Genomic DNA, 24,162 nt, shown 5'->3' with positions numbered 1-24,162 from the left:
ACTGGGGAGAAGGAAATGCCAAAATGCCAGAAGTCCAGTGTCAAGTACCCACAGTCAGTGATGGTCTGGGGTGCCGTGTCAGCTGCTGGTGTTGGTCCACTGTGTTTTATCAAGGGCAGGGTCAATGCAGCTAGCTATCAGGAGATTTCGGAGCACTTCATGCTTCCATCTGCTGAAAAGCTTTATGGAGATGAAGATTTCTTTTTTCAGCACGACCTGGCACCTGCTCACAGTGCCAAAACCACTGGTAAATGGTTTACTGACCATGGTATCACTGTGCTCAATTGGTCCGCCAACTCTCCTGACCTGAACCCCATATTGTGAAGAGAACGTTGAGAGACTCAAGACCCAACACTCTGGATGAGCTAAAGGCCGCTATCGAAGCATCCTGGGCCTCCATAAGACCTCAGCAGTGCCACAGGCTGATTGCCTCCATGCCACGCCGCACTGAAGCAGTCATTTCTGCCAAAGGATTCCCGACCAAGTATTGAGTGCATAACTGTACATGATTATTTGAAGGTTGACGTTTTTTTGGATTAAAAACACTTTTCTTTTATTGGTCGGATGAAATATGCTAATTTTGTGAGATAGGAATTTTGGGTTTTCTTGAGCTGTATGCCAAAATCATCCGTATTAAGACAATAAAAGACCTGAAATATTTCAGTTAGTGTGCAATGAATCTAAAATATATGAATGTTAAATTTTCATCATTACATTATGGAAAATAATTAACTTTATCACAATATGCTAATATTTTGAGAAGGACCTGTGTAATCAATGCTGCTGCACACTGATGTTCGCAGAAACCACTTGTGAAGATGATGAACTTTGCGTCACTCATCCTTGGCGTACAGCAGACAGGGAAACATGAATCACACCTTCATCAGAGAAGCATCCAAGAGGCCGATGGGGACTCTGGAGGAGCTACACAGATCCACAGCTTAGGTGGGAGGATCTTTCAACAGGACAACTAATAATTTTACACCCAAATACAAACCTCTTCAAGAAGTGTAAATATTTTTTTACAATATTTTTACATCACTGTTTACTCTCAGATCACTGATTTAAAAAAACACCTCCCAACCAACTCAATTTAATAATAAATGAATAAATAATATCAGCTGCTCCTCCACATCGAGAGGAGTCAGCTGAGGTGGCTCGGGCACATCCCACCGGGAGGAGGCCCAGAGGACGGGCAAGGACACGCTGGAGGGTCTATGTCTCTCGGCTGGCCTGGGAACACCTTGGGCTCCACCCGGAGGAGCTGGAAGAGGTGTCTGGGGAGAGGGACGTCTGGGGTCTCTGTTGAATCTGCTGCACCCGCGACCTGGTCCCGGATAAGCGGAAGACGACGAGTACGAGTAAATAATATAATAAATAATAAATAAGTAAATAATATCCAGCTTGCCATTACCACAACTAGTTTTCAGTCGACTTGCAAAAAACTCTGTCAACCAAAGCGTGTTGCCATGCCCAAAAAAGAAAAGAAAAACCAACATCTTTTCTGTGAATGAGCATAACCACATTTCTTTGTCAAAAACTTTAAGCGATCTATCAACAGGATGTTGAGCTCGAGGGGATTTTCTGTGTCACTGATGGAGCTGTTGCCCCATTACAGGAAGTGGAGTAGGTATGGGAAATGAAATGCGAGCAGCGTTTATAAAAGATGAGGTGGCTCATCAAATTATGGGTTAAACAGTTTTTTCACAGTGCTATTTGTGGCCTATGGCGTTGAACGGCGCACTTACACTGACAGACGGGCATGGAGACGCTGCTTTTTCTATTTCCTCAATTTAACTACATGGCCCCAAAGGAGGAAGCATATTTCAAAATGTTTGCTGTTGAAGACTTTCAGTCGCCAGCGATGAAGGAAGATAGCAGCAGGTTGGTGTCTGAACTTCACTCTTTTTGAAACACATAAAACTGATTTAGGGTAGAGTTACTAAAGATACTTATTACTGTATGGGTAGAACAACTGCAATCCTGAGAAAGCAGATTTAGCAGCCACATAGCAGGTTGATTTTAATCAACCCTACAACTTTTACAGCTTTAGGTCTTTCCTGTTGAGTCTCTTGACTTTTTATTAACACTTGTCAGCATAGAGAACTTATCTTCCAGGTCTTACTTTACCACAAACATGTAGTGTCATTTACTGTGTGTCATGTCAGCCAACACAATAGAGAAGAAAAGTCTGTGATAAGTTGCTGATTTGCTAAATAGTTTCACAAGTGCAGCACAGAGTGTTTGGAGCTTGATGTATTTCCTCCCTTGTTTTACAGACAGAAAGACAAGGAGAGGAAGAGCCGACTAAGCCTTTTCCTCACCAAGTCGGGCTCCCATGAAAACGTCAGTCCTCATAAAAAGACAAATACACCAACGAGCAAGTGAGGCACAATCCATTATTTTCATGTACAGCCGCTATTATTTCAGACAACTGTGATTCATTTTTAACCTCCCAGTTTCCAGCAGCCCTCCTCGACTCATTAGGCGCATGCAGAAACCTGGCGAGGAGACAGTTCTCTGAGAATCCCAAACATTGTTTGCTGCATCATTAGGGAGGATCTGACCGTTTGTCTGATTCTTTTGTCTTTGTATCTGCAGCATCTCACCAGAGACAGCCTTGCAATGGAGCGACTCCTTTGAAGACCTGCTAAAGCACACAGGTCAGTTTTGGCGTCCAAAACTTTTATGGCAATGCTCGTTTAAATTGCTGTCTAAAGCAGTGAATTCGGCTGCCTGACAAGTTGTTTTATTTGGGCTTAAAACTGGAACAGAGGGCTCATAGCAATAAATAGACAATGGAGACAGCAGCGAGAGTTTCACTACATCTTTTGATGTTTGTCAAAACAGACAGCAATAAAGAAACTGTGCAACTTCCTCTTTATCACAGAAGTAACACTTTAGAGCCACATTGGAACCCTTCATGCTCTTTTAGTAATATATTTAAAGAAGATAACTTTATAGCTACCTGTAGTTCTGGGATGAACATTTACTTTGTATTGTACTGAAATTGCTCTCAGACAAGGTCCTATTAGTGTTTAAGGTTCCAGTTCTAAAACTGTTAAAGTTTTCCATCAAAGCTATTGCAAATGTCAGCTTTTTGTGTTTATAAATCAGTCAGGCATACTTGTTATTGAAAATCAAATAAGTCTGCCATCTGAAGTATGAACTGAACCTTTCAACTAAGAAGAAAACTGCATCTACAAAAAAGGAGAGATTTCCTTTATTAGGATTAATATTTACTTTAATCAACATGAAAAATATTCTCTAAAGATTGTTGAGAACAAAACACATTTAATACTAATCAGTTAATGCTTACTCACTTTGGACAAATTAAAAGCTAAGAAAATTAGACGGACATAAACAAACTAATCGTACTAGTTATACTTTTCACTATTCACTTTCTGTTGATGAATTAGTGAAACGATGACAATCTTTTCTATAAGAATTAAAGCTGATTAAAGATCTAAAACTAACCAAGAATCTGCTTGATTCGATGTCATGAGGAAGGATATTTTATTGGTCCAAATTGCACTTTTATGACTTATTTTAAGCTGAGAGGGGAGGAAAAAAGGAGAATAAAAATTCCAAGTTTTAGAACCACCAGAGAATCCACCAGTATTCACATCAAATTCAGGATGACGAGAAATGGTCTTTTTGGTCCAAAAAGTTATGTCATTCTCATTTCTCACAGCACTGCATGTGTTGGCCAAGAAGGTCACTTTTAAACAGGAAAGTGGCAGTGGTTTCCTTTGCTCGGAGCTAGGATCTATGAAAGTTCTGCACTTTGGGTTTGCAACCAAGTAAGAGCTTTTCTCAAAATAAACAATGTAGCATGCTATGCATTCACTGTAATTCTAGTTCCTCTATGGTGATCAGGCTTTGTGACTGGGTCTTGTCTGGCTCTTCGATGAACAAACCTTTTCTGCAGTTTCGGTCTCAGGACCCCCAGGACCGGCACTTAAACCATGTTACGTATATTTTTTTAATAATTTTGTTTTTTGTTTGTTTTTCTGGTAATAGTCTGATGACATGGTGTTAGTGTTAAATGCTACAATGATAAAATGACCCCATACAGTATTTGAGTGAGTTTTCCCCGGACCAAAGTAAAGTCTGAGCCTTTTATTGGCACTCGCAGTATGGGCAAAGTAGTACCAAACTTTTCTCCTATCTGTTTTTTATGCTGTTAACAGTTATTTGTAATTCTGTTTTTCCTCTATCAGATGGGGTGGAAACCTTCTCTCAGTTCCTCAGGACAGAGTTCAGTGAGGAAAACATTGAGTTCTGGTTGGCCTGTGAAGAATACAAGACCATTGATTCAGAAACCAAGCTGCTGTCCAAAGCCAAATATATTTATACAGTTTATATTGAATCAGAAGCCCCCAAAGAGGTACGTAGTGGCATGTTTATGTCTCTAGAATTGCATGGATTTTATGCTGCAGCATGAAGCTGCTAATGCTTAAATGACATTTAGTGTTTTTTTTTGGCTTATCTGTCACTGAGGGCTGTTAGAGATGAAATATTTATGTCACCGCTATAAAAATAACTGTTGGCGAGGACTAACACACTCCATAATCATGAGCCTGTGGCGAGCTGACCTTTGTGAACAATCATTAGGTGCAGCAGCTTGCTGAGGTTATATGCAAGCACGTTGCAAAAGCAGGTTGAGTTATTCCCGTGTGAGACAGTTGTGGTTTCCAGAAAATTTGCACTTGACAATGCGACCACCATCTCATATGTGTTTCAAGTCCTGCAGCAGTTCAGGCTTTTGGAGAATTTGGTTGTCTGGTTTGAGGTTTTGAACTGTCTTTGCAAAGCTAAAGAGCATCTCCCACACACTTTCAGTCTAGAATGAACACACATTTAAGAAGTTACAAGTTTTTTCTGTATTCAGCATTGCAATGTGGCAAACATGTGTGTTGTAGCTCCTGTTGTGCTCTTTTGGTTTGTAGTAGAGCGAAACTTCTAAATTAATGTGAAGCATAATACAGAGAATGGAGGATATAACAAGCACAAAGGAAATTTCAAAAATTGTACAAATGTATCTATTACTGTAGATGTGGACTTTCCCCTCTTTTCTTCAGAGAACCTTTCATAATCCTTTGCCTATTCTGATTTTGAATCACAATAAGAACTTTCTGATAGACCTTGGAGATGCTCAATGTATGCATTCATTGTTAGGACTATGGTGGATTGACCAACACAAAAAAGTGCATAATTGTGAAGTGGAGGGAGAGTGACACATGGCTTTTAAATATGTTTTAACTGCAAACCACAAAAACACACCATTCCCACCATTAAACATGGTACTGGTGACATCATCCTGTGGGGATGCTTTGCTTTTAGCAGGGACGGGGAAACTGGTCAGAGTTGATGAAAGTATGGATGGAGCTAAATGCAGGGTAATCTTATGGTGGCCAACAGGTGCAAGCAGGCAGCAAACTATCAAACACGCTGCAAACACAAACATTATGCAAGCTCCAAAACACGCAAACACAACAAAACAAATGCAACAAAAAACATTGCATAAGAAAATGCTGCAATCACAGTAAATAAAGGGAAGCAAAAAACTTAAAAACCAACAAAAAAAAATGCAAAGGAAAAATGCTGCAAATAGCAAAAAACAACAGCATGTTAAGAAAATCTGCTCTACAAAGTGAAGTGCACCAGACCATTAGGGGGAGTTGACCACTAATATTACCAATGTTCACATGCTATAATATTGTAAATTATTATGACCACTTGTTTAAAAAAGATATGAAAGAAAACGTTTTTTTTTTTCTTCCCTTCAAGGTTCTTCTAAGCATCCTGTTAATGTCTTTACTGAGGGTCTGGTCTCATATGACTTGGTAGTTGACTCCCCCTAGTGGTCTGGAGTACTTCCGTTTTGTGGAGGGAGTTTACAAACACGCTGATTTTTTTTTTTTGCTATTTGCTTGTCTCTATTTACTGTGATTGCAGCATTTTTCCTTTGCCATGTTTTTCTGTTGCATTTGTTTTTTGTGTTTGTGTGTTTTGTAGTTTGCATTATTTTATGTGCTTGCAGCTTGTTTATGTTTGTAGCTCGTGCAGCCGTTTGCTGCGCATTTGCACCTGTTGGCCACCATATAATCTGGGTTTACCTTCTGGGAGGACATAAATCCTAAACATACAGCCATAAATGTGATACAATAGTTTAGAGCAAATCCTATGCATGTGTTAGAAAGGCCCCATCAAAGCCCAGTCCTGAACCAAATTTGAGAATCTGTTGCAAGACCAGACATTGGATGTTCACTGCTGCTTTCTATCCAGTGTGTTTGAGCAATTTAACAAAGAGGAAAGAGCAAAACAAATCGTCTCTACATGCGCAAAGCTGGTAAAAACATGCTCCAAAAGACTTGCAGCTGTAATTGCAGGGAAAGGTGGTTCTATAAAGTATTGACCCAAGGGGACTAAATAGAAAGGCATGTGACCCTTTTGGCATGTGAAGCTTTTGAGATTTGTATTTGTAAGACAATTCGAAAACCATGAATTGATTCTCTTCCACTTCACAAGTATGCACTACTTTTTGTTGGCCTGCCACTTAAATTACATTAAAGTTTGTGGTCGTAATGTGACAAAATGTGAAAGGGGCGTGAATATTTTGGCTGGCTACTCTAGATCTTGACCAACAAAGCTAAACTCATGCATTTTTCTATGCACAACTTATAATCAATATCTACAGTTCTGGTTTACAGCAATATTTGACTTTGCTTTAACTCAGGTCAACATTGACTATAACACAAAGATGGCCATCCAGAAAATCATGGAACACCCAACAAGAAGCTGTTTTGACGTGGCCCAGATGAAAGTCTACAGCCTGATGAAAAAGGACTCCTACCCAAGGTTTCTGCACTCTGACATTTATCTGCGTATAACTCGGAAGAAGGGCCCTGGAGCCACCATGTTTCGCAGAAGGTCACGCTCCTGCGTGTTTAACGAGAGGGGAGAATCTAAAACTGAGCCCTCTGCTTGGTAACTGTAGCATTGCACAGCTGTGTGGAATGGATTCATTATCATACGGGAGATCATCTATGATTTGCAACACAAATGTTGAAACATGATGTGGTGTCTAATTTAGGGCCCACAGGTTCTGATATGTAGAGTGCAATATTTTTGTGTAACCACGGATTTCACAATGGATAACTTCTCAGACACAGCACCGCAGTAAATTGATATTAACAGTAATTTAAATGTACTATTTTTCTTTCCATTAGTTTCATGAAATTTCTATCCTTATTTCAGCTTGGTAAATTTTAAATGTGGTTTTCTTAATTTACCATAGCAACCACTAACAGGGAAAGAAAAACACCCATATTATTATTTTGTATTAGCTAGTTGGAACGTTGATCCAGAACTGTTATCACTTCTTAACTTTACTCTGTTCCAGTCGCAGTTTGTAAAACCACTAAGGTTTAACTGTTGTGCTAAATTACCAGGCTAACAGCTATTGACAACATGTCTCGGACTGTAGCAATACCGTTCCAACCTGAAGTTGCAGTGTTATCATTAGTATTTATTAACTTCATCAAACACAGCAGACATATTAGATTTTGAGGCCAGAGTGACTGAGAGATTTCCAACCTTTCTACTTTAGAAAGGAAGGCAGTTAATTTTTCTAACGTTAACATTCTAACTTACAAGTGCAAATGCTATGCGCTATTAGTCCGCGAACTGAAAAGCTATAAATGACTAATCCTTTCAATGGGTTTTTTTGGGACATGTCCTGTTTGTGGCCTAGCCACAAGCAATAAATACATACTGGTTTCCTAGCAACCCAAAGGCAGCATGGACAGCTTTATATTCAACTGCTTTCCCACTGTCTTTTTGCTAAGCTAGGGTAATTCATGCTGACTTGAGCATTTTATCAATCCTGTTGTTTCACACTTGCCTTAAAAATAAAAGGACATTATTCCTGGATACTTAGATAGATGTGTTATGACTATTCAATTAACACCAACAGCCGGTATACATCCTGGGAGGTTATTTAGCAGCAGTAATGTTTTCTAGTACAGCAGTTAAATATTCTGAGTCTAGAAAGTGATTGCACTGCTGAATTTGTGGATGCTGTTGCCATTGTGATGCACAGAACCAAAGTCGCCTTAAGGTAAGATTTTCTTGAATTAATTCTTAAACCTTTCTAACCCTGAAGGAAAGTATGAATGTTTGAGGGAGAGTTATAGTTAAAGGGACCTCATAGCTACTGTGACAGAACTGCTGAAGCACATTCAACGCTCTGTCCCCCATACAGCAATGGTATGTCATAGATTCATATTGTTGATATGCATAAGTTGATTCGATCACATTTTATTAAAACCGTATGATGATTTGCATCTGTTGCACTGATTAACTTCCACCTGAATAATAAGCAGTCAAAGCCTGTGGCCGTATTGACTTCAAAGCACCAAACTGCTTTTTAACAAAGAAACAGTAACTCCAATATGCCTATTTTTAATTATCAGATTCAATTTTCACACACAGAAAATGCATATATACTGTATCTTCTCTGAATACTAACATCACATTATATTGATTATGATTGTTGTTTGTCAGTTGCCATCTAATATAATTTATGTATTACTTGATCTTATTTGATATTTACTGCTGTAAAATGTACTTACTATATGTGGACAACATCAAATAAACATTTTCCAGTAAAGTCCGTTTTAATGAGGCCATAAATACTATTAAATGTTTTCAATAATTGCATAAACAGGACAAATGAAACCATAATGCACACATTATGCCAGTGGGAAACACCGATTGCATGTAGCTCACTATCCTAAATCACTGAAAAATTAATGGTCTATATCAGCCCTAACCATTCTAGTATGGAATTATTTATGTTACAATATGTGTATGCGTAAGCTGTACTTCCTACAAATACAAGTAAGTATTAATTCCGACCTGTCTCTAAAGAACATCTGAATATTTCTAACACAGCTGAATACACAAAGAGTATGTATGGACAGCATCATGGTTTGACTTGTTTGCACAATTGTCAGGGTTTCTAGTAGTGGAAGTCCTTCATACAATGTTAGTATCAGTTTCCTCAAAATCTATGTGGAATATTTCACAATTCAAATTATTTATTCATCCAGCTGGACGACGACAGCATATGTACTCTGTGCTTTGGCAGACTGAAGGTGTGGGTGGTGCAGGGGTTGAAGATTTACTCTAATGGTCTGTTAACAAATGCGGATGCTCAAGTTTTCCTGCCAAACAGGTCACAGCTAGAGAATAAGTCTTTAAAGCATAGTTCAGGATTTTTAAAGTGAGTTTTTTTTTTTATCTGCAGCCAATGTCATACCTGCAGTAAATACTGTATTTCAGCGTCTTGGTGTCTCATGATCTCAGGCTGGTTAGTGGAGCATAGAGTTAGTCGATTCGCGTTGCGCATGCGCTGTCGCACTCCTCACCGCCAGTAAACGTAGTGCCGAGATTGGATGACCAAAAAAGGCAGTGGGAGATAATTCAGACTAAAAGGAATATTAGGAACAGAGGGGAGATAGAGGGGAATCAAGAATATCATAAATAAAGGATTGTTCTTATTTTTATGAAATACAAAACTAAAACATAGAATATAGTGGGTAGAGTTATACAATTATGTACAGTAGGTGGCAGGATGCACCTCTGAATCTGTTGCATACCGGCAGCAGAAGAAGATGAAGAAGTAGCACTAGCGCTAAGATGATGGACCAAGGAACTACAGAACAAAGCCAGGTAATATTAAAAAGTTTGTATATGTCTTAATGTCGTTAATATATGCTCTTGGTCCGTCATCTTGGCGCCAGTGATGCTGCTTCTTCTTCTTCTTGTTCTGCTGGCGGTATGCAACAAATTCAGAGGTGCATACCGCCACTTACTGTACGTCATGGCATAACTCTACCGAATCGACTAACTCTGTGCTCCACTAACCAGCTTGAGATCACGTGACACCAAGTCACTGATGTAAATTCGTATTCTCAAAGAAAAGAAATCGTATTCACAAACTGTTATAGCATATTGTATTCATAAAGAATAAACCACAACTGTAAACTTGAACTTTGTGTTTGTAATTTCTTGAAGCTGTAACATTTTATTTTGTATTCTTATAGAGAAAATATACAAAACCTCTTTTGGAATTTACTTATGCACAACTATTGACTAATATGCACACATTTCCCTCTTTACATACACATTATTTTTGACAGCGTTCTTACCCCATAGACTTCTACCACCTTCAAATGAAAACTGTACTGATGATTAGACCATCTAAAGCATTTCCAATCAGTAGATGATAAAAGGAAGGCAGTGTAAAAATCAATAAAGTAGCTTTTACTTAAATAGATAGGACATTTGTTTTATTTTACTCTGCTTTACAGCAGTAAGCATTATGTTAAACTGTGTCTAAATAATCCAGAGTTGCTAGGCTAAAATTGGGGTGGATTCGGTTAAAAAGGAAATGGTTTTTCAACATATAAATCAGGTTTTTAGAGTTTTTTCAAAGTCTAGATGTCAATCTGTTATATTGCTGAGATGGAGAACCATAAAAAGAAGAGCAGAAAAGCTGCGCTAAAACTCAAGACCTCTTGATTACTAACACATTTTCTTTTTCAAGTGGTGTCAGACCTACTTGCACACTTCATGATCCTTTAATAATATATACGTTCACAACTTTGTATGTGTGCCATTGTGGTTTTATGACTGTTCCTACAAAGTACAGATTTTACTTGTACAAGTACAAATTGCAGGTGTAGATTGACAACTGACATTTGACTTATAAATCAATTTGAACCTTCTCTCTGGTGATATACGGTATCTCAAAAAATGGACAAGGCCTGAAGATCTAGTGAACTCCATGCCCAAGAGAGTTAAGGCACTGCTAAAAAATAATGGTGACCATGCAAAATATTGACACGTAGGGCGCAATTTGGGTGCACTCACTTTTCTTGCCAGCTGTTTAGACATTAATGGGTGTGTGTGGAATTATTTTGAGAGAACAGCACATTTACACTGTTATACAAGCTGTACATTGACTACTTTACATTGTGTCAAAGTGTCTTCAGTGATGTCCCATGAAAAGGTGTAATAAAATATTTACAACATGAGGGGTGTACTCATTTTTTTGAGATTCTGTATATCAATGAATCATCTTGTTGTCAGTGCACAGTCTGCCCCAGAGTCTGAATGTTTAATGACACTTAAAATAAAAATGTGTATTGTTTCAGTACGGCCGTCCGGGACAAACATGTGAATATCTTTCTCTCTATTCTCTCTATTTTTTGGCTTTAAAATAAATAAAGAATTTGCAGCTTTTTTCCACACATTAATGTTATTACCACAGTATCACAACTTGAAAGAGGATGATATTAGTTCATTTAAACTGATTTCAATAAAGCTGTCTTTGAGTTTCAGTTTGCAAGTTGTGGTATTTTTGGATGATATTTAAGCTCTTTTGTGGTATTTATGAACTAAATGAGATGTACAAGTAGCCTCAATGTTATTATCAGGTCTATTGTTCAGCAGGACATTTATGTCAACTAATTAACAGTTACTCTTATTGGCACCATTGACGTTCTCTAATCTAAGTAGCTGTTTCACTCAGGAAGATCATTCTTAGCACACCTTCCTTCAGTAGGTCTAGTAGCTCTGCCTGAGCTAAAAGCCTCTGAAATTATCTCCATGTTAATGCTCCATTGTGGGAAACAAATGAGCCAGAAATCAGTTTGGTTGAAGAAATTAATGTGAAAAATGAGATAAATGCTAGTGTGAGGGAACCTAAAACCAAAAGAACTTGTTTTAAAGTGTCCTAAGAGTAAGTTTAGCTTAGATTTTCTTAAAAGCATTAACCTAAAGATTCCATTTTCAGTCTAAGCCAAAGATAATCAAGGGTTTTGTAACTCTGGGCTAAATACTCCTAAAGTTTTACACAGGTTGATCACATCACAGAAGCTCTTTTATCTGACCCTATGTGAGGCAAATCTACTAAGAGATTATTTGACTCCCAGACTCAGATATTGAGTTGCGAAATTCACCCCTTTAAAATATGTTTTCAGATAATGGCTGCAACCATATTGACAAACCTTGAAAAACACATTCCATGTGAAAGACTCAAGGTGAGAGCCTGTATCTTCTCTTCCAAGCCATAAACCTCACCTGAAGTAGCAGAAACATATTTAGAGGATGCAGTTAAAAACCATCTCAGTGCCAAGTTCCTAGTCCTTCCAAAGTGGTTGAATGTTTTGCAGGGAACAGGTGGCAGGTTTCAATTTCAGCCAGCTGCACACTAAAAATCAGGATTCTGAGAGGCTGCCAGCAGTTTTAGATCTGTAGAACCGTGCTGGAAAAAGAATCATTATTAAAATGATTTTTTTTAATTAGACATTATCCTCAATCACTTATGCATCTCCTTATCCCAGAAGCAATGCAAGATTGTGAAGAAAGATTCAAAATAATGCCTGCTTTCTGAATTACTTTCAGTGCTATTTAAATGTTTTTTGTTTATTTGTTTTTTAGTTGCAGCCTCTCTCCACCCCAATCTCCATCCTGCAGTCTTCAGCCTTAGTAGCCTCAGTGGAGGAATCAAAAACCTGTTCAGGTTCAAATGAATAGACCCAGCAAGACCGACAACAAAAGGAGAGTCAGAAAAATCCAGGCCTGTTGTAATTACACTGTATAATGGAGTTTAAGACAAGCAAAGAGATGACTGGAGAGAACTATAGTGCCACCATGTGTATGGTGAAGGTAGTGCAACACTGTAAGACGGCAACCCTTTATAATGAAAGTATAAAAACAAATTAGTACTCTTTAACAAAGGTTGCCTTTAAGATAGTTGAGAAGCATTGAGACTATGCTACCTGTTAACTCTCTAATGGGAGAACATTACATTATGACAAAATGGAAAGGCTTAATCTCAACAGGAGCATCTTAGATGCTCTGCAGTGGCTGCCAAACCAGTGGCCTTTTTTGAAAAACAAATTCCTTGCCGCTTCTACTCACATGCAAATAGGGGTAGCCTGGGTGTTTTCCATGACATGCTGCGATTTACATTCTTGGCTCGTTTTGGCTCTGTCACATTTCAGCCAGTGGTCAACAAGGTCACCAAATGGGAAAAAGCACCAGACATAAATATATATGATCAGTGTTTATGCAACCAACAAACCCAAAGGAGAAGTGAACCCTCTTATATAGCTTGTGATCTGTTATGCTAATGTCTGCTGTGGTGCAGCAAAAAACACTGATCTCTGCTGTGGCTGTTTGCAGCTCCAGACAAAGAGACTCAGATGTTCTTAAAATCATTTTAGAAACATTAAAAGAAATGTATTGTGAGATATGTGCTTTACCCATAATCCATTGCTAATGCTGATAAAAGAATGTAATGCAAAAAGAAAGTGTCCCACAAAGGCAATGTGAATGCTGCTGCTGACTTGCCTTCTATGGTTGTTGAATCAAACTACATGAGCATGTGGGCTGAGAACTCATTTAATTGTTTCAGTGATTGTTATTTATTAAAAAGATTTCAGCTATTTTTCTTTTTTTTTTTTTATTATCACCTTTTGAATTATTCATTTTTTATTCTCTTTAATTATTTAATTACCTTTATGCCACTGCAATGTACTTTTCCTATTATGTCTATTTCTTTTTTTTCATGTACAGCACTTTGTCTTGCTACTGAAAAGTGCTATATAAAATATACTTGCCTAGCCTTGCCTTGCCTTGCTTTGCCTAGCTATTTTGTACAGAAAGAAATTTAGCCAATTACTGCATTTCTGTCTGTTAACTATGATTATTTTTTGCCTGTGCTGTTGGGCATTTAGCTTTAGTTTGAAACGTAGGACTTGTGATATTTCAGATCTTTAGAAGTGGGGTTTTCTAAACTTAAAAGACCTAATACTTGATTCCTTCACCTGTTGTAGACAGATGTCTCATCACTGTAGCTTTGTAGAAAAATGAAAAAATGCACAACTAGCTAGACACACCCCAGGTTGTACCCGATTATAGCTATATAAAACAGCTTCAGCTGAAAATGTTCCTAATTAGCGGATATTAACTCTTGGTCCTTTCACAAAATATCTAATCATGTAACTCATTAGTCTGCTAAAAGTCCACCAAGAGTGAAGTAAACATTTTAAGTTTTGTGCCAGGTGTAGCAAATGGTTTAGTCCTGTGTTATTCTAGGGTTTTGTAGTTTTTGGGAAATTATTCCTGCAGACTCAGGTGACTCTAACTGTTACAGCCGGACAGTGTTGTATCAGTTCACCCTTATCAAGAACTACTTCAAAGTTCAATTGACAGCATTAAAACAAAGCTATTTTTGTTCATAGTTCTGCACCTAAACATTCTGAACTAAGTTCATAGTATAAATGTCATGATATGCCTGTGATCAGCCTTGAGTTTGATTTCCTAATGTGTTTTCCCCACGTTCATCAGTTTCTGTTATTTTATCCTTGTGTTTACTCTTGTGTTAGATCACTTTCTTCTCTGTTTAAATTTTATAGTTAGTTTCATTGTTTACCTATTCTGTGCACTTAGATATTTTGTTGTTTCCTGGATCCCTGCTCTTCTGTGTTAATTAGCCACCATCCTTGTGTTGCCCATGTACTCATACTCTCTGGTTTTCACTGTTCTCCACTGGTTTCTCCTGCTTCCTACCGGTCCATTTCCCTGTGTGTTTTCTTCCCAAGCTTATGTTACCTGCCTATGTTCCATCATCCTGACCCTTGTAAGTTTTTGTTTAAAAATCCATTTTAAATCCATTTTCAACTTACCATGAGGCTCTTTGGCTCTGCTCTGCATGTGGGTCCAACCAAAATCCAGCATTCTCTCACAATAAATGTGAACTAAATCTCATGAACTGAAGCTTTTCATAATATACAGATGAGGTCCTGCACCAGTTAGCATATTGTTTATTCAGTCTTACAGTAAATGCAACCTGAAGTGTAATATGATCAAACCTTTAATGAAAGCTGCTCTTGTTCGCATATTTTCATGGTTCAGTTTTTAGAAACCAACACAAAGCTGAAATATTGCCCATGAAGACTACATTTTGAACTGTGATCACCCTTAAAGTCCCTAACCCTAACCCAGGGACCTTGCATTGACTTCTATTCATTGCTAAAGTCTAACCCTGACCCTAACCCTAAACCTAACCTAAACTTAATCCATACCTTAGTTCTAAACCTAGCCGTTAACTCACATAATCCATTTTTTCTTGTGGGGTTCACTGGGGGTGGGAGACTAATGGGGTTGGGATCAGAGCTTATTGGAGGGTCAGGACTGCTCCGTCCTGGGGAGGCTCCAGTTGGCGGGCTGGTTTGAGCCATGTGAACCCCTTTTTTGTACATAGAGGTGGATGGGGGTTGTTGGGGACTGGGTTCGGGGTTGGGGGGCAAGGGCTGGGCCGGGGTCACCTGGGTCTGGGCGGTGCCGGTGCTGTCTGCCGGTGAGTGTATGACATCCATTGTTGTTTGTCTTTACATAAGGTGCGAGTGATTTTATGTGTAAGCATGAGTGTGGGAGTGGGTGATTGTGACTGTGTGTGCTTGTTTTTTTTGGGGGTTTTTTTTGTGACAGGTTGGGTCTTGGACTGCTCCCTCTCCTGGATCAGCTTAGCCCCCCCCCCATAGGGGGGCCTATTTCCTCCCCGCCACACTACCAGCCGGTGGTTGGAGTCTCTGCCCACTGGGCAGGTTGGTTCTCGGTGTCCAGGGCTGGGTGCTTTGGTGTGTGCTGGCTCACTCCCGGCTCCTTGCCGGGGCCTGGCCCCCTGGGCTCTGTCAGGCCTCTGCTTGGGGGTGGTGTGTCCCGGGGTTTTGGGTCTCTGGGTCCATGGCTGGATCTGCTCGGGCGTAGACAGCTGCCGACGGGGCCTGTGGGCTCATCGCTGCAGCTCCCTGGGGATTCTGCACTGTCGCTGCTGGGTGGTTCCCTTGGGACTCTCCACTGCTCTTCTCTGGGGGGGTTGCGGTAGTCTCGGCGGTGGTTCTCCTGGGGTTCCTGTGCTTGGGGGGCCTTTGGATATCTGTGGCTCGGATCTCCTCAGTGTCCGTCTAGGGACCATGGGGCAGGTCTGTGGGTCCTCACACTCGCTATTGCATATTTTTGTGGAGAAAGCTTGTATACAAAAGCGCGTCCACACTCATACTCACAGTTGTTAAGCTTCAGATGTTGACAGATGCACAGATGTCCTATATTGGGCTGCACCTCTCACTAAGTACATTTTACATTCATAAGTACCGTGTACGATTTTGTTAAAAAAAAAAAAACGCTGCAGGTGTATAAGCAAGCAGGGTGTAATCTTGTATTCTCTTCATCCTTCTTTCTCTCCTCCACTCTTTCCTCCTTTTCTCCCCTTTTGCCTCATCTCTGTCTTTTTTGAGCTTCTTTTTTCCTTTTCATTTCAGTCTCCGTGTCCGTAACAATTGAAATATTCTCAAAGAAGTTTATAACAATGAAATAATTTGAGAGAGTAAATTTATTTTACACTTGTGTGAAGGCCTAGAGCTAATCCAACCGGTTGCTCATTTTATGTAGAGTTTTCCAGCTAATTAACAGTTGAGAAGGTATCTGCTGAAAGGCTGTGGTAGAATATTTAACAATACTGATTGGTAAGTTTATTTGACTCACACCTCATTGAACCAATCATTTAACTTTACCCAAAGCTGCAACTAAGGTAACTTAAGACATCTGAGACAAAGGATTACAGTCAGATGATCTGGAGGTGGGACTGAATTATTCTACTTTTATGTTGTTCTGTTTTCTGTCTGCATGAATGAAACTTAGAAAGAAAGATTATTCTTTGTATCATTCATGGCTTTGAAGATAAATGTTGTTGGATAGATGTTTTAAATTTGGTTACCCGAGAAATTCTAATTTAAAATTTTAGGAAAATAAATCTGGTTAGTGTTTCTTTCCAAAGGTTTTTCATATATTTTACTGATATCAATCAGTCTAAATTGCAATTCGGGATTATTAATTGGACATAAATTCACTTTGGAGAATTGTCAGGTGGTAAATTGAAGTCTTGTTGACTGCTTTTTTGAGTTTGATAATAAAAACAAAACCTGAGCATCACAAAAAAAAAAAAAAAGTATGGAACCTATTACTGCAGAGAACCTCAACTCAAAAATTGTAAACAGTTTAAAGTCTGGATTGACTGAATTTTCTGGATTGTTATTTATTTGCCATCTGTCCCTTTTCCCCTACAGCCAACCTAGGCAAGAAAAATTTTGAATCAATGGCTCATACAAGTTTTCTAAACTCCCTTACTTTTCCTCAGTGCAAGCTGATTTCCTAAATACAGCTTAACAAAAATGCATCCAACCGTGTACAAAGCAACCAGATAAGTTAATTTCATACAATCAGCACAAGTGGAGCTGTAATAACTTTATCAGCCTAATTAGCAGATCATAAAATAGGTACATATGTTGTTGATGTCATTGCCTAATTTTGTCAGTAATGGCTTTTTCAAAGAAAAGCATACTGGCTGATCAAGAACTCCATGCTGAGAAATCCGACTGCAGTAAAGAAAGCTTCAGAACGGCCAAGAGAGTCCATCAACCAGCAGGGTCTTATTGAGGACAATGCTACAGAATCGCCTACATGAGGATGACGGGCATAACGTTGCTTCTATTTGAAGCACTGAATGTATTTGGACTGTAGCAAGATGATTGCAACAATGAACACACTCACCATCGCTGTTTTTAAAACAAATTGGTAATGGAGGAAATTCCCTCGGGCACATTTTATGTGTATTGCTGCAGAGTTAGAAGCGCCATCCTTTTTTTTATTTCCAATATCCTGTGGAACCACACATCAAGGTTTGTGAAAAACTAAGTACACCCCAAAAAAACACAGTTGTGGACAGAATTTGGATGCTCTTGCCAAGGTCATCTTAATTTGGTGCTTTTTTCCAAATAGTTTTAAAGGATGTTCCCTAATCCACAAAAGGTCAGAATTATACATACATTCACCTATATATTTTAAAAGGTGGTCCTAAGATTTATCATTAAATAAACAAGGCAAAGGCCTATTTCTCATTAGTAATAATCATTGACTGCGGTTTGTATTTTTCCTTTTGGTAGTATGAACAGCACTCAGTAGAGTCACCTATTCTTGGAAAAATTAGGAAGTCTGTTAAACTTTATGAAGCTCTAACAAGCAGATTTAAAAATACTCACTATCACATACAGGGCCATTCATGGACAGGCACCCACATATGTGACTCACCTAATATGTGTTCACACCACCTCATGGTTGCCTAGATCTAGTAATCAAAACCTGCTGGATATCAGACACTCTTCTCTGAAGACCTGTGAGGTGGGAGCCTTTGCTTTCAGCGCTTCCAAGGTTTGGAATAATCTCCCCATCAACCTTAGATCAGTGTGGACCGTTTTAAGTCCCAGCTCATGACTCACTTTTTTAAAAATTACTTACGGCTGATTGTGGTGTTACTGTTTTTCATCCATTCTTTAAAACGTACTGGTTTTAACTTGTTGTTTGTGTCAGTTCATGCCGTGTTATTATGATTTATGGACGCTTACTGTAAAAGACATTGTGATTTCACCAGTAAAAATACATTAAATAAACTTGCTTACTTCACCTCAACTCAACAGCTATGTGGTTGAAACAACAAGGTGTTCCAACAGGACACTGATCCCACACACATGAAATCTCCTTTTGGATTGGATAAAACTGGCTAATGGTAAGATTCTGAAATGGACTACTCAAAGCCTGCCCAGGGCCAGCTAAATTAAAATTTTTAACAATGCTTAAAAGTTGAATCTGTAACATATACCCTGAAGCAGAAAATTTTACAGCATAAATATGAACTATTTGCATAAATTTTAAGTAGCCCCCAGAATTCTTTGTAACATGAAATATTTGAAGCAGTTCTTCAGTAAATCACAAAATCATATAAAATATAAAAATAAATGATGAAACCACAAAATTAGACAATTGTGTTGTTGCAAAAGCTTCTGACCATATTATACACAATACACAAATTTCCTAAATGTGAGGCTATTGTACAGATGCTGTTGCTTTATTTCTTTATGTTTAGAATTATTTTCTCATGATGCACAGCAGCATTAAAAAAATCTAAAATTAGCAGCTATCCCTCTATGAGTAATTGTTCATGGTTTAAGAATGATAATACCTAAACTCTGAGATCTAAAACACCTTATATGTCTGCTGTATGTAAATGGTATAATTAGTGGTGCATTAATCCATCACTTTAATGTTAAAGTGGATAATGTGTGAGGTCAATAGAAAATTCTCTATGCTGTATCTGGGTACTCAGAATATTAGAGCTAAAATCTGTTTATTAAAGATGAACAAGTGAAGCAAAGCCGAAGCACATACATGCATTAAACAGAATTATTCAAGTGAAATGTAAGCCTATTCTTTTGTAGTAAATGTGAGTTTTTGAAGTCAGTCTCTGACTTTTTGCTCTTTTCAAACTTCTTATATTCTGTTTTTCTTTTAGACTCCTGCCTTTCAGTCGGCACGGAAGAGCCCCGTAGCCTAAATAATCTCTTTAATGTTCAAAACTTCTCACAGTGCACAAAAGCAAATGATAAATCAGTGCTTGTGCAGCTTTTGTCTCCCAAGTAACACTGCTGAGATGCAAACTGCATGAGCTTTCCCCCTTAACAGGCAATTTGTTTACAGCTATTTGCGTATGGTCATGATCTTTTCCCAGAGCTTCCTGATCATGTACTTGTTGCTTAAATTAAGCTCGGTTTTCAAGTTCAAATGTAGAGCTCCACCACAGAAATTCATATATGATTACCCTCACCCAAAACCATAAAGGGTTAAAGAACTTTGTTTGATACCCCGAGACCCTTCTTGTTAGAATTACCTATTTGATTAATTTATTTATTCCTTGTTAATATTACAACATCTGCATATTAGTAATAAGCACTGCTGTGGCCAACAGGTGAGGTCAGCCTAAATCACACCTGAGCTCTTTCTTCCTCAAGGTGCCGCAGCCGTGGTAGGATGCCCTGGTTCTCCCAACAACAACATTTTGCATGCACATTTCCATATATTCCATTCACATTGGGTGGGGAGAGTTGATGGGTGGTGATTTAGATTTGCTCAGTCACTTGACTCCCTCATTTCCGAACGGTCACATCCCCAACTTCAGCCTGGCAGGACCTTATCTCCGTCATCCATTATAGACAACGAGGAGATGGCAATAAAGTGAGTTACTGCATGTATGATTATTGGGCCTTTACTTATTTCAGCAGGCAACCTCACACAGCAGCCATGTGGAAAACACCAAGGAGTTTTTCACTCACTGTAAGTCTCATTTTACTTTGGGTTTACTTCTGACAAGGAGGTTTCACTAGGGTCACTTTCTAAAATTGACCATTATAACTTGGCCTTTCAGGGTTTTTTAGGCGGGTTTAGTGTTCACAGATAACATGGCTAGTCATACCTCTTGATGCTCTTTTCAAGGGTAGATTTTGTTGCTTTCCCAAGGATCCACTGGACGATGTTGAGAATTGGAGTGAATCCGTCGATAAAGTTCTCAGTTGCAAAGGTGAGAACAAAATTTTGCATATGACTCTATCTAAACAGCCCCTGCTTACCCCTCTCCTGTGATTATCAGCTGGACAGATCGCTTTCCGGGAGTTCCTGAAGTCTGAGTACAGCGAGGAGAACATTCTGTTTTGGCTCGCCTGTGAGGAGTACAAGAAAATCAAGACGGTCCCAGAGATGATCTCGTCTGCCAACAGGATCTACTCAGAGTTTGTCCAAACAGAAGCACCCAGACAGGTAAAACCATTCTAGGTTAAGTTGCTTCTATTCAGAATACCTCATTGAATGAGATGTGAGTAACGCTGCTCTGGGCCATATTGTTTGATTCTAGATCAATATCGACTGCACTACCAGAGAAAACATCACAAAGAACATCTCCCAGCCAACCTTGACTTCCTTTGATATGGCACAGAAGCTCATCTACAGCCTGATGGCCAGGGATTGCTACCCACGCTTCCTAAAATCTGACATCTATCAGGGACTCCTGAGGAAAGCCGACTCAAGGTGACTGTGTTCAAACTGAAAGGCCCTGTGAAAATCTCCTGTCGGGCTTTGATCTGCTGTAGCTCTCCATGATGCCGTGTGGATAACAGGTTTATACCATACCATCCCAATCCTAAGCATTGGATATGTAGTTTTTTCTTCCCAGTCTGTGTGATTCTGTAGTGAGTTACAGCTCAAGAGAATTTATTACTTTAATTATGTTAAGACAAAATAAATCCTTTAGGAGATTATGCAAATACATATTCCATGGTTATCTATTTCTTTAGTGTAAGAATATACAGAATTAATTTCCTTATTGTAAAGTATTATGACAACTTTGATTGATTATGCAGATAGAAATGGTAATTTGTTCTACAAATTTTTACCTCCATTTTAATATGCAAACATATATTTATATCTTTCAGCTTTGCTCTGTATCCAAAGTTTTCTTCTCTGTTTGCACTGCAGTTTTAAAACGTCTTACAAACTAAGTATATTAAGCTTGGGTGTGGTTCTTTTGAGTGCAATGCAAATAAATGTTGATGCTGTCTACTGGATGCAAATGGATCACTCAAACACCAGGTGGCAGCAGAGGTCTTAAAATAAAAACTGCCTTCCAACCTCCAAAAGTCCAAGGGTCACAAAATAGATTTACTCAGATAAGTTGTTAAATAAATGTTTGTACATGTTTTCATATAAAAAAAAAAACTAAAATATATCCATTAGGTAAATAAATAAATGAATCTACAATAAGTGTAACATTCTAACATGTATTCCATACATAAATGAATGTGTAAACTATTCAGTAAAATTTGGGAGCATTATTTTTTGAAACCATATATTATTTAATTATTTACTTTATTTTATTGTGTCATCATTTTGTATTCCTTATTTATGCGCCCTGCCCATTAGAGTCATTGGGTGGGGCAAACACCGCTATAGATGCCATGATTGAACTGCAGTTATCTTGTTGTTAAGGTTAACCAATCCAGAACTTTAGTGATTGATGTAATTATTTCCAGATGAGCACAGGAAAAATATATTCACATTCCACATTCAAATATTTAAATACCGCAATAACTGCAAATGATTGTAATGCATGATAAATTCAAGCTTAAATTAACCATACTATTATTTTATTATTTCTTTCTTACATAAAATATTGATCAAATGTGTATTTGTAGAATTTTCTTTCTTCATCCAATGTCTTTATATTTAAATTATCACATATGTAAAATTTATTTAACAAATAGTTTTTTATTCAATTTTGGCACTATAGGTTTGCCATGCTTTTCACTCAATTGGAGTTAGAAGTTCCATTTATTGAAGAAGTGTATGAATCATCTATGTTTCATGTTAAACTTAGATAGACATGAACCAGACAACATGGTGGGTGAGCATGGTGAGAACAGCTCACTCATTGTGAAACAAATATGTGAGGACATTCAAAACGCAACTTCTGAGCTAATCTGTTTTGACAAGCCCTCATTAAGTCATGAGAAGGATCTAAAACTACATTTTATTTTAAAACTAATTAAAGATGTAGAGAACAAATACTTTCAGGTAGCATATGTTTACCTTTTTGTTTGCCACTTCTTATTGGGACATGATGGATTTCACAAGCTGATGTAATAGTCTCTGCAAACTGATGCAAATACAAAAGAGTACAATATTCTATCCATTACATTCAAGTACAAATACAACAAAGAGGCTTTAACTCTCCTGGAAAATCTTTGTCTTTCCCCAGGTTGTGTTTCAAAAAGGTTTCAAAGAATAAAGTGCTATTCATCTCATCTTTGTTGTGACATGAGTGTTTTTTGTGCATCTTTGGAAAGTAGAAGTAAATCCCAGCATGGTTACACCATGTGACAGCTGCATGCTTCATAAACGTTTTGGTTCAGTTTTGACTCGGTGGCGCTGAATGTACTCCCCCGTACATTTTATTTAAAGAGGTGTTCTGTGTGTTGTTGTGTTGTACAGACACCTTGCCACAACTTCCTCTAGCTCAGAAGACTCTGGTTGCAGTCACCCCAACCAGGACCATCTGTAGGAGGATGGGTTTTGGGCACTATTTATAAAAATAAGAGGAACACAAAATAGTGTGCATTCAGTCATGTTCTGTTCACCTCCTGCATTCAAAGCCTAAATGCGTCATAAATGGAGAAAATACATAATGACAACAGCTGATGGAGGAACTGATAGGGTGCTGCGACTGATTAAGAAAAGTAAATGTGATAACAGTTTAGGTCACCACTGCAAGTAATCAGCATCTGACACAAAGCATTTCTTGTGAGAAAAATATGGAAAGCAACACTGAGATAAAGAGCTGCTTACATCAGTAACAACAATGTGTTAGGCTTCCTTAAATCACTTGCGTATGTTTCAAGATGATATCCGTTTTTGTGTTTAATTTGTGGAAGTGCACAAATATTTCATACTTCACTAAGATCACCTGCTTCAGACGTTTCACTGATAAAAATACCCAATGATTGTTAGTGAATTTCAAAAACTTGTCTGTATTTTGTCAAAATGTCTGGCCAAGTTATCATGGCCAAGTCTAATGTGTCATTGGGATTTTATTCAATAGCCAGTCTAAAAATATAGCCGTTCTCTATATCCAACATGATAACTATTTTGCAAATAAAGATGAGCAGAAATATCTGCCTTTAGATGTGGAAATGTGATAGGTTAAACGGTACATGTTAGAAAAAGGTTCATAGAATTTATACTCACATTTTATAGTGATTTTTGTTATAATTTCATTTGAAATGTTGCTAATGCACTACAGAAGGTTTAAATACTATGTACATTATATACAATTCATTAAGAATTAGAAACCATCGCTAACATGGTACAAGAGTTATTCTATGTGTACTACTTACAGTTCAATGCTGTAGAGACTCACAATAAGAAACACAAAATGCGATTAGAGAAGTTACACAATAGATATTTATTTGTTTGGCGCTCAGACCCCAGAGGAAGACATGAATGCTGATAATGCATGAACCGATGAACGTTTTAGGATTAGAATTGTCTTCCCCCGGATCTTTGTACTGGTGATGGAGAGGAGGCCTGATGGTAATGGAACTGAGAATCCGATGGAGGCGATTGGGTGGAGGAGGGTCAAAGCTC

At 38.3% G+C, this 24,162-nt stretch overlaps 1 protein-coding gene and 1 pseudogene across 1 annotated transcript; both read left to right on the top strand.

Moving 5' to 3' along the window:
- The first annotated feature begins 1,644 nt into the window (after positions 1-1,644).
- rgs18 (regulator of G protein signaling 18) lies at positions 1,645-8,688 on the top strand. Its single transcript, XM_047369478.1, has 5 exons — positions 1,645-1,884; positions 2,280-2,384; positions 2,602-2,663; positions 4,224-4,390; positions 6,743-8,688. The coding sequence occupies exons 1-5, from the start codon at positions 1,763-1,765 to the stop codon at positions 6,995-6,997; spliced, it is 711 nt and encodes a 236-aa protein (XP_047225434.1). The 5' UTR covers positions 1,645-1,762; the 3' UTR covers positions 6,998-8,688.
- Positions 8,689-19,889: 11,201 nt separating this feature from the next.
- LOC124870359 lies at positions 19,890-22,823 on the top strand (annotated as a pseudogene).
- Positions 22,824-24,162: the final 1,339 nt, after the last annotated feature.

This window comes from Girardinichthys multiradiatus, chromosome 6 (genome assembly GCF_021462225.1).
Source record: "Girardinichthys multiradiatus isolate DD_20200921_A chromosome 6, DD_fGirMul_XY1, whole genome shotgun sequence".
Classification (NCBI taxonomy): domain Eukaryota; kingdom Metazoa; phylum Chordata; class Actinopteri; order Cyprinodontiformes; family Goodeidae; genus Girardinichthys; species Girardinichthys multiradiatus.
Note: the sequence above shows the minus strand (reverse complement) of the source record. Positions and strands in the feature narration are given on the sequence as shown.

Coding starts and splice junctions, on each gene's coding strand:
- rgs18 (XM_047369478.1), top strand. CDS start 1,763: ATGGAGACGCTGCTTTTTCTATTTCCTCAATTTAACTACATGGCCCCA. Junction 1,885..2,279: donor ATGAAGGAAGATAGCAGCAG/GTTGGTGTCTGA, acceptor CTTGTTTTACAG/ACAGAAAGACAAGGAGAGGA. Junction 2,385..2,601: donor ACAAATACACCAACGAGCAA/GTGAGGCACAAT, acceptor TTGTATCTGCAG/CATCTCACCAGAGACAGCCT.